Source organism: Octopus bimaculoides, chromosome 15 (assembly GCF_001194135.2).
Source record: "Octopus bimaculoides isolate UCB-OBI-ISO-001 chromosome 15, ASM119413v2, whole genome shotgun sequence".
Lineage (NCBI taxonomy): Eukaryota > Metazoa > Mollusca > Cephalopoda > Octopoda > Octopodidae > Octopus > Octopus bimaculoides.
Window position 1 is genome coordinate 45,711,444 of NC_068995.1, and position 11,742 is coordinate 45,723,185.

Genomic DNA, 11,742 nt, shown 5'->3' on the forward strand with positions numbered 1-11,742 from the left:
TGTGTGTGTGTGTGTGTGTGTGTGTGTGTGTGTGTGTGTGTGTGTGTGTGTGTGTGTCCTCATCTTGCCACACCTTTCCATATTTAATCACCAGTGTTAAGTCACTCCTGTCTCTGTCTGTCTCTCTTCTTCTTTCTTTCTCTCTCTTCATTTTATTTCTTTGTAACTATATTTATAGCTGAAATTTCTTCAGCCCTACTACACACCCCCATCTGTGTTCACACCCTACATGACCAAGTCCAGCCAGCCTTCAGCTATATTTGGAATGGCCCATCAAATCTTTAAGTACTTGTTCTTACACAATGGCAATCCATCTGTTTACTTAGTCAGCCTTGTGCAAGGAAGGGCACATCTGGTTTTGGCACACTGTACATCACCAGACCACACTTCAGTTCACTGTTAATCCAGGCCCAATCATTAACTCTCACTTACTCTTTTAATATATATGTGATTATATATATATCTCACCTGGAGCTAAGCAGAGACTCAAGATTTCTTTTATTCAACACAGTCTGTGATATAATACAGGATTATAACTTTGTACAGTACCTCTGGACTGATTAGGCTTTTCTTTACCATGTACCTTCAAACATGCTCTTATACAATGTAACAGTTTCTCATATATAACCATAGCTGTAAAGTCTCAGATACATGTATTGCTGTATTCCATTGCATAGTTATAGCATTTCAGATGCATTAAAAGTTACACAAATGCACATGCATATGTAGCTCCCTGCTCCCGAACTACAAAGCCCTATTTACAGGTGCATGCATATATATATATACACATACACACACATACATATATATACTGGGTATATACACAATAGTTTGCAGATAGCTGGAAAGAAAAGTCGAGATTGTGTGAAATATGGCTTCACCGTCAGGAAGAAGTTATTATTGCTGTTGTTTTTGTTGCAGTAAAAATACGACTGGCATGGGTGCCAGTGTGGAGGAACTTCAACAAGGCATTATGGAGTTAGATCTAGATGAAAAACAGCGGAAACGCTTGGAAGAATTTCTGAGGAAGAAGCAGCAAATTGGAGAGTTGACAATTGATGACATTGACAAAATTGGGGAACTTGGTTCTGGCAATGGAGGTGTGGTCCTGAAAGTGCGACACAAATCAACAAATCTGTTGATGGCTCATAAGGTAAGTGGAATGTATCATTAGATTCTTTTTCTTTGACTTGGTTTTCCACAGTGCATGTTGTTTTTCCTTTTAAATCATCAATGATAAAGAAATCATCCTCATCATTTAACATCTGCTTTCCATGCTGACATGGGTTAGACCAGTTGTTGGGGAACTTTTTTAACCCTTTAGTGTTTAAACCGGCTGTATCCGGCCCAAATATTCTACACATTTTATGCTCAAACTGGCCAGAACTAGCCTCACACACCTACCCTACAATGTCATTCTAAAAATAAGCAATTACATCTTTCCTATCTTGAAGCTACAAAATAATATCAGATAAATTTTTTTAAATGTGAATAAATAAGGATTATTTTTGCCAAATTAATCTGAACGCTAAAGGGTTAATCAATTACCCCAAAATATGATTTATTTATGCTGACGTTACCCCCATGGTTTGAAAGGAAGAAAATCATTGATTCTTTGAATTCGAAAAGTTTATCGAATCTGTTTACCTGTCCATTACTTTGGACAGACTTCTGTCGTAACAAGGAACACATTTTTTTATTATTTTACTTATGTCTAATGAGTCCTCATTACGCCCAAGAATTTCATTTTTACCCCAGTTCACTGACTCCTGGGGTTGACTGAAACTGGTAAGCTGGAGAGCTGCACTAGGTTCCGATCTGATTTGGCATCGTCTCTATGGCTGGATGACGTCTTAATGCCAACCACTTCAAGAGTGTAACAGGTGCTTTTTACATGCTGTACTTCAGAAGACATGTTGAGCTTATTAAAACTGTGGCCATCCATACATACTCACATGTCCCTTTATGTCCTTGCCTCGATTCCCCTCTCCCTGCTGAGAGGTTTTTGTTTTGCAAGAGCTGGTGCCGCATAAAATGCACTTGTGCCAGTGCTATGTAAATACACCTGTGCACACTCTGTGCAGTGGTTGGTGCTAGGAAGTGCATCCAGTCATAGAAACCATGTCAAAAGATCTGTGGCTGACTAGCTCTGGTGAAACCTGTCCAACCCATGCCAGTATGGAAAATGGACATTAAATGATGTTGATAATGATCCTCTTTGTTTTTTTTTTTGTTTTTTTTAAGGCAGTAAGCATGATTTGAGAAAAATTTGGTTATTACTTCAAGTAACATGACCATTTAGTTGATTTGAGAATGTGACTTCTGCTAAATATTGATTGATGCCTCTCTAGAAAGGAATTGGATTTGCTTACAAACTGTAGACTGTTAAAATGCCATTGCTACTTAATTTCCTCCTGACTTACAGGATGGGCTACTTGTGTGTGTGTGTGTGTGTGTGTGTGTGTGTGTGTGTGTGTGTGTGTAATGATTGTTATTTTAAAGAATAGGAGGTCATTGTTTGAAATGCGAAAGCTTTAAATTTGTCATATGACCCTCCTTCAAGTTCATATTGTCACATGACAGCATTGTAGAATGGACCTTAATACAATGATGTTGATGGTGATGATGCACTTTTTTTTTCTCGAAGTAGTTTCCTCTCTCTTGAGGTTTCCTCTCAATTGAAACACTAAAACAATAAATAAATTTCTTTTGCATTAGCTCCCCCTCCCAGCCTCCCTCTCAAGACTTCTAGACTCTCCAGAGACGCTAATCAGTGTTACATCAATTGACTGACCTTGAAGAGTGTCCTATTAACCCTCTTGAATAATGTCAAACATGAAATCCATTTCCCACCACCTCTCTCACCCCTGCTCCTTGCTTGTGGATATTGTTGGGAAATTAAACGGGGTTTGATTCATTGAAAGTTAACTATTCAATGCCAACCCTGCCACCATTAATAATGAAGCATTGACTTTCTTGGTTTCTGATCTTAACTGATTGGAAAACGCTATCATGTACATGTTTTGTCTTGGGGTAAAAGATGCGCCACAGCAAATATTCTGCTTAGTACTACAGGTTTGCTTGTCAGTTCTTTTATGCCTTGATGCAATACTAGAAAATGACTCATGGCTTCTGATCTTAACTAAATTGTTTATAGTAATCAAATGTATATGCCATACATTTGCTCGCCCCCTCCATCAAATCAACGTTGCCTGAACAGGTGCCCAGTGTGCCACACGTCAAATGTCTAAGTGATCGCAAAGCAACACAAGATGAAGTGTTTTGCTCAAGAACACAACTCACCACTCAGTTTAGGAATTGAAACCACAATCTTGCAGTCATGAGTACAACACCCTAACCACAAGGCTATGCATCCTCACAATAATAATTCCAGTACTCAACTGATACTTATCGACCCCGAAACGATGAAAGGCAAAGACGATCCCGGCAGAATTTGAACTCAGATTGTAAGAGCATATGAAATGGCGCTAAGCATTTTGCCCCGTGCACTAACAATTCTGCCAGCTCGCTGCCTTAATAATAATAATAATAATATGTAGTTGTTTTTTTCTTCCTTCTTGTATTATTATCATGTTTGTAGAGTAGCATTAACACCACTTTCTACTTCTAGTACCAGTGTTGGATTAACTATTAATTTAGTACCAGTGTTGGATTAACAAAATAAGCATGTGTTTAGGGTATCAAGGTAAGTGGAGAATCACAAAAATGGTAAGTGGCTTATGGCACAATGAAATCACTTTAAACTTGCTAAAATAATATTTGAAGTGGTTTATATGATCGGAAATATAAATTTTGTAGTGTTCATGATGTCATAGTGTATGATCAAAGACTTTGCAATTAAAAAAAGTAGGAGAAAACTTTTCAAATATATAAATAAAGTGTGGAGGCGCGTGGCCTAGTGGTTAGGGTGTCAGCACCATGATCGTAAGATTGTGGTTTCGATTCCTGGACCGGGGCGACGCGTTGTGTTCGTGAGCAAAACTCTTCATTTCACGTTGCTCCAGTCCACTCAGCTGGCAAAAATGAGTAACGCTGCATTGGACTGGCATCCCGTCCAGCTGGGGAACACATACGCCATTGAAACCGGGAAACCAGGCCCATGAGCCTGGCTAGGCTTTAAAAGGGCTTTTTTTTTTTTTTTATATAAATAAAGTGGAAGTATACAAAAATAAACATTATTTTCCATCTTGCTGTTTGTTTTCATTTTGAAAAATAAAAATTTATTTTATGGTTTATTATTGTTTATATTTTGGGTTACCCATATATGGGGAACACCAAAATCTTTTAAGTGCTTTGACCCTCCATCGGTCTTAATCTGGACCTGCCTCGTATCATTGTATATTAATCGCTGTCTTTACCTTTCCGTTTGCAGCTAATTCATTTAGAAGTGAAACCCTCAGTACGGAATCAGATATTTCGAGAACTCAAAGTACTTCATGAGTGTAACTCACCGTATATAGTTGGCTTTTATACGGCTTTCTTCTGTGATGGTGAAATCAATATATGCATGGAATATATGGTGAGTAGTTTCTGTCCCACCCATTTGTGTTTCCTGTTCCTATCACTGAAGTAAAATAGCTGCATGGTTAAAGAAGTTGGCTATTGATCATGTATTCATAAGTTCAAGTTTTGACTAAAGCTGTAGCTGTTGCATTCTTGGGTAAGCTACATAAATTTGTATGGTTCAGTATGTCTGACTAAATGAAAATGGAAAAAACAGGTTCAATTGAGATTTTGGTTAGCACCATTTTTTTCTCTCTTTTGGTACAATCCAATGCCAAATGATGCCAACAGGTATGTTTTTGTATATTCTTTTGTTCCCTGTGCCCATAAACATTTTAGGCATACATCATTTTGGCAACTGCCCATTTCTAAGTAGTTCTGAGTCACCATATTCAGGGGACATACATCACTTTGAAGGGTATTCATGCGAGAAAAAAACTGTTTCATAAAAAAAGATATTTTGTCCTTGCATGAAATGAAAAATGGATATAAAACAGCATTTAAAAAAAAAAAAAATGGTGGAGAACAAACATGTCAACATGAATGGTGAGCTGAGATGGATTGGTACAGCATTAGAAACCTCATCAAGCCGATGTCTGTAGAAGAAGTGACTAAGCTGGGAGGGATGAGGGATGTGATTTAATGGAATGTTGGGTTGTGGTGTGCATATAAATACCTTGTGGGTATGGATAACCCAAAGGTAACGTTTCAATAAGTATGAGGTCAGATCTTGGAAGGATGGGATTTGCAGGAAGATTCTAATAAGTTATTGCAGTTAACATTGATGGCATGGAGTAGTTCTTATCAGGTGTACTGCCACAGACACTTTGTATACAATTTGAACCATTCTGGGATTTCAATAATCAGCCTAGTTTGCATAATGAGACCTTTGGTTGTCCTCGTATTTCAAACTGCAAATGTGTGGTCCCTAAGTTCTTGAAGTGCATTTGATTGTTATACTGAGTTTTTGGTTTGCACCATTTTTTTCTCTTCTGGGACAATCTAATGCCAAACAATGCCAATGGATTTGTTGTTGCGTATTCTTTTAGTTGCAGTGCCCATAAGCATTTTAGGCATACATCATTTTGGCAACGACCCATTACTGTTTTCTTGACTCAGCTTTTTCATTAACTGAAGAAATAATGAAGTTTATTATTGTAAGAACCCGATAGTCATGTCAACTAATGTGGTTCTGTTCCATTTCTGGCAGGATGGTGGTTCCTTGGATTTGATACTTAAAAAGGCAGGCAGAATTCCTGAGCCAATTTTAGGGAAAATAACTATAGCTGTAAGTATATACCTTCTTTTCTTTCAATCTTTTATTTTTTGGAAGTTGTGTTTCGTCCTCTTGTCTGATCTGTGATTAATGGGAGCAATGGTCATCCCATCATCATCATCATCATCGTTTAACGTCTGCTTTCCATGCTAGCATGGGTTGGACGCTTTGACTGAGGACTGGCAAACCAGATGGCTGCACCAGGCTCCAATCTGATCTGGCAGAGTTTCTACAGCTGGATGCCCTTCCTAATGCCAACCACTCCGAGAGTGTAGTGGGGGCTTTTACATGCCATCGGCATGAGGGCCAATCAGGCAGTACTGGTAACGGCCACGCTCAAGTGGTATTTTTTACATGCCACCTGCACAAGAGCCAGTCCAGCGGCACTGGTAATGACCTTGCTTGAAAAATTATATATATATGTAATAGTAATATTGAGACTGTTTTCACAAATTTCATTCAATGTGTTTTTGTTGATTTTTTTTTTTTTTCTTCTTTCATTTAGGTTATGAAAGGTTTGAATTATCTGCGTGAAAAACACCAAATCATGCATCGAGGTAAGCTTTATATATTCAGTGAGAGAGGAGGGGAAGAGAAAAAGAAAGGAAAATAATTATACAGGAGGAAGGACAGTAGGAGAAATAAGGAGAAACATGAAGGAGGAGAGAGAGAGGAACAGTGTGACGTTCAGGTGATGTGTGTTTGTGAGAGAGAGAGAGAGAGAGAGAGAGAAGCATGCTTTCATAATAAGAGACTGGTGCCAGTCGTCGAATTTAGTTCGGGAATATAAATTAACATCAGATTTTAATTGGGAATTTTAATTTAGATCACTTTAGAATGGGAAGTCTATGCCTTAAAACCAAGGGTGGTCCTAAGCAGTTTGTTATGAAAAGGGTTAATCATAAATATCTTTGGTGTTAGAAAGGGCATCTAGTTGTAGAAACCATGCTGAATCAGAATGCAATCTGTTGCAGCTCCCCAGCTTTGCGGGTTTCAGTCAAACCGTCCAACCCATGCCAGCATGGAAAACAGACACTAAATGATGATGATATCTGTCTTTTTACTGTACAAAGCATAATTACTGTTAAAGGGAGTACTGGTGGAGAATTAACTGGTGCTAGAGGCAGAGATATGTAATGCAAGTGAATCCAAACACAGTCTTCATTGAAAAAACCATAAACTGCTTTAGGGTTGTGTGTGTGTGTGTGTGTGTGTGTGTGTGAGAAATATTACTGATGACTTGAGATTGGTTGTGAAATGTGTTGTTAACATCTTATATCCATATTGTTTAACCCTTGGTCAGTCTTCATTCTCACAGATCTTTGATCACAGTGGTCCAGCCATGACCATCCTGCCTTTTTTGTTTTCAGGATTAGGAATCTATTATCTAATGATGTGTCCTTTGCCCTGATTCCTCCTTTTTTTTTGCAAAGGACGTTGTTAGTAATTTGGTGGAGAATTGGTTGCTAATTCTAGCGGGTCGGGCAATCATTTAAAGGCACTTATGTTGGCTCACACTTCTTACATTGTCTCACAAAATTGTGTCAGATAAAGTCACCTGTAGAATTGTTAAGGGGAGAGGAATGTCAAGTTAAGTGCCTTGCTCAAGGTCACATGGGCAGTACCAATTCCTGCTCCATGAGGTCAGCATCTCATACACTTGACTTTTGTTTCCTTTACACCAGATTTTCATCTTATATCTATGTATTTATGTGTTTTATTTATATATTTTATTTATCTCTTTCTTATTATTGTTTTATTTCTGCTACCATCTTCGGCGCCTCTCTGAAAATAGATGTGAAACCTTCCAACATTCTTGTCAACTCCCAAGGGGAGATAAAGATCTGTGATTTTGGTGTCAGCGGCCAACTAATTGATTCTATGGCAAATTCTTTTGTGGGAACCCGATCATACATGTCTGTAAGTATTATTCCTTGTTTACTTCAGGCTTGTGTGTGTATTTGTCTTCTACTTGTTTCAGGCATTCAACTATGGCCATGCTGGGGCACTGCCTTGAAAAGTTTTTAGTTCTATAAATCAACCCCAGTACTTTTATTTTTTTTTAAGCCTCATACTTATACTTATTCTGTTGAACTCGTTTACTAAATAGATAAGCTACAGGGATGTAAACACACCAACACCAGTTGTCAAGAGGTGGTAAGGGACAGGACACAATGACTCACACACACACGATGGGCTTCTCTCAGAATGTCTACCAAATCCACTCACAAGGCTTTGGTTGGACTGAAGTTAGAGAAGAAGACACTTGCTCAAGGTAGCATGCAGTGGGACTGAACCTGGAATCATGTGGTTGGGAAGCAAGCTTCTTACCACCCAGCCATGCCAATATATAAGAGATTAGGTGAAACACAAGGTTATATCTTTTGTTCCCTACACATGTTTCAACATTGTGGCTGTTTGCATCCTCTGCATTGGATGTTCCGAGTGCAGTTGGATGGTGAACCGCATCAAGGTAACGGAACACATTGTATTATGTTACAAAGATCAAATGTCTCTGAAGTGAAACATACGGAATAAATAATATAAGCTTGTGTTTATCATAATTTCTACATTTGTTCTGTATGTCATAACCTTTCTACTGTAGGCACAAGACCTGAAATTTGTGGGGAGGGGGTCAGTCGATTAGATCGACCCAAGTACGCAACTGGTACTTAATTTATTGACCCTGAAAGGATAAGTCGACCTCGGTGGAATTTGAACTCAGAACGTGAAGACAGACGAAATACCGCTTAGCATTTTGCCTGCCAGAAATTTGGAAACGACTTGCTGTACTGCTTGGCATTCGCACTGGAAGCTCCAATATGAACATTTCAGAGTGTTTGGATGTCAATCTGAGGACAGTGTAGAGGATTCAGAAAGAGTTGGATAAGTCTAATGGTGATCATGAAGGTACGGCAGCTTGAGAAACTCCTACTGATCATTCTAATAAAAAATGAACTCCTGAATTTGTTGGTGAGATCCAGGCTATGATTGACAATGATCCCTCCAAGTCAATCAGGTCCATGACCAGAGACATGGGAGTGTGTGAGTTTATCAGGCGGGTAGCGCATTAAGACATTTGGTATTCCTCATACAAGATGAGAAAGGGCCAATTTTTATCCCAAGCCATCAGGACCGTGCTATGAAGCTTTTGAATAAACTCAAACATCCCCTCCAACTGAACATGCTTTGGTTTTTCTCAGATGAGAAAAATTTCTGCTACGATCAAATGGTAAACGCACAGAACAGCTGTTGGCTTACCATGTCCCCAGAACATGATGAAAAATCAAACATCCAGTCAACATCATGGTGTTTGGAGTATTCACTAGTGATGACGACCTTATGCCTCCATTCATCTTCCCACACGGCCTTAGATTCAACAAGAAGGCCTACATCAAGTGCTTGGAGGAAGTAGTGCTACCCTGGGTCAAGAGGGCGGCTGCTGGAAGACCCTATGTCTAGCAACAGGACTCTGCACCATGCCACAGAAACAGGAGAACCGAGTTGTGGCAGTCAGATAATTTCTGCAACCACATCACCCCTAACATCTGGCCACCTAACTCCTCATATTATGTGTGGGGGCACAGTTGAGCGAGAAACCAACAAAACTCCTTGTAATACCAAAGATGAACTGAAGGCAAGGATTACAGCCGCATTCACCAACTTAAAGAAGGAGACCGTCCAGAAGAGTCGCAGGAAATTCCGACATCATCCGGAGGCCATGACTTAAGGCCAATGGCGATTTTATTGAATAAATTTACTCTTTAGTATTTCAAGATATTTTTATGTAATTTTGGTAAATATATCTGTTAAAATAAGATGTCAGTGTTATTTTCATTTTTGCATAATTTGGACGATAATTTATTCACCGCATCCTGTATATTATTGCTTCTCTTTGCTGACAGCCTGAACGGTTACAAGGAACTCAATACACAGTCCAGTCTGACATTTGGAGTGTCGGCCTATCACTAGTAGAGATGGCCATTGGGCGATATCCCATTCCCCCACCAGACCCTGAACACTTGGAAAGCATATTTGGTGATAACTGCATGGAAGAACATCGGGAAGCTGCAATGACAGGAAAACCCTTAAAAGGTGATTGATTTATTAATGTTCTAATTGATCTGTCTTTAAATTAATTATTTATTTGTTTGTATCTAGGGTCCGGAGTTTTTTGGTCGTGGGTTGAGGCGTTTGTGGGTTTGTTTAGAATGAGATAGGGAACATGTAGACGAATGAAGGGATTTGATACAGTCGGGGTTAGTGCTTAGTTGGAAAGCAATAAAGGCTAGTGGTTTGATAAATAAGGAATTTTCAGTGGGGTTTAGTTAGAATGAAGAAGGGTTAGGATTGAGACAAGTGTTTAGTACCATGTTACGAGATTGAGGTTCTTTGATTGCAGCAACAGCTGGAGCAACTCCTGCATTGTAGGGTACTTGGGTTAGAGTATTTATAAATGTATAGAAAGAGCAGTGTCACCTAACATATGCTGTGCACGGGTGTATATAAGTATTATTGACTGTTACTGGATGTATGCGACTGTCATTCAAATATAGAGTATAAAAAAAGTGAAATAGAGAAACACAAGTATTGGGTCTTACCAGGACACTCCGAATATACATACATACCTTGGGTCCAGTTGCTTAACTACTTACTGCCCACGTGATTGTAGGTTCAGGGCTTATAACAGTCATTGCTCTGTACATCTGTAGCAAGGTACGTAACTCTGCTGGCTTCACCTCCCTTCCCTTGACTGACATACAAAACCAGTTTTGCATTCAACTCCACAGTTGAGTGGTTGCATAGAGGGTGTTCATCCAACTGTAAAAAGTACTTCTCCACCAAAGAAACCTCTCGTTTATGTAAGCTGGGGGAAATGTAAGACAGTAACATACACGCACACGTGTGTGCGTGTACGTATAGTTTTCTGTATCATGTTTCAGAAGATAGACTTGTACTTGAAAAATATTTTTCTATCATTTGCTTTACCCTTTAGCATTTAAACCAGCCATCTTCAAACTGGCCATGTCCAGTTTCTCACACCTACCACTCAGTGTCATTGGGAAAACCAATGTTCATATTGGTGAAATCTGAAAGCTGCAAGATAATGCATGGATTACTTCAAATCAGTGTGAATAAATGACCATCACATTTGACAGATTAATATTAATGCTAAAGGGTTAATATATCACCTTTCTTTTTCTGACTGTTTTCCTCAGAAGAGAGAGGAGGAAAAAATGAAAGCTGTTTGATGTTAGGAGGAGAAATGTGATATGTAATGTGAACAATACAAAAATTCTATTAACGACAAGACAAAGTTACACCTCATTTTGAATCACGAATTCAAATTAAGAAGGCATCCACCTCTGTTTCTAATAATAACTGCTCTTTGGTTGTTGACCAGTCATCTGAACTGACTACATAGAATAAATCTACTAAGTAAGATTTATTCATCCATACCATGAACTTTCTCTCATGAAAAACATTTTAAATTTAAATATCTGTTTGTTTTACTATACAAAGTACAAATGTGAAAATATCTGAAATTATTCAAATTCTAGTATTATTAATTGTAATTAACATGTTTGTTTTAGTGGCATTGTTGTCTAAAATTATCAATAGAAATGAGGAAATGTGCTGTGCGTGAGAAGACCCGGCAAGCTAAGTAAGATCGTTGCCAGTGCCCCTGGACTGGCTCTTGTGCGGGTGGCACATGAGATGCACCATTTTGAGCGTGGCCGTTGCCAGTACCGCCTGACTGGCTCCCGTAGGATTTTCGAGTGAGATCGTTGCCAGTGCCCCTGGACTGGCTTGTGCGGGTGGCACATAAAAGACACCATTTCGAGCGTGGCCGTTTTCGTACGGGTGACACGTAAAAGCACCCACTACACTCTCTGAGTGGTTGGCGTTAGGAAGGGCATCCAGCTGTAGAAACTCTGCCA

General features: G+C 39.1%; 1 protein-coding gene across 2 annotated transcripts in view; it reads left to right on the top strand.

Moving 5' to 3' along the window:
- LOC106880850 (dual specificity mitogen-activated protein kinase kinase 1) overlaps positions 1-11,742 on the top strand; it is a 62,949-nt gene that overhangs the window by 28,175 nt on the left and 23,032 nt on the right. For both annotated transcript variants that reach the window (XM_014930988.2, XM_014930989.2), the window contains exons 2-7: positions 922-1,153; positions 4,394-4,540; positions 5,735-5,812; positions 6,306-6,357; positions 7,596-7,720; positions 9,706-9,895. In XM_014930988.2, the coding sequence (XP_014786474.1) occupies positions 922-1,153; positions 4,394-4,540; positions 5,735-5,812; positions 6,306-6,357; positions 7,596-7,720; positions 9,706-9,895 (824 nt within the window). The remainder of the gene's footprint in view (positions 1-921; positions 1,154-4,393; positions 4,541-5,734; positions 5,813-6,305; positions 6,358-7,595; positions 7,721-9,705; positions 9,896-11,742) is intronic.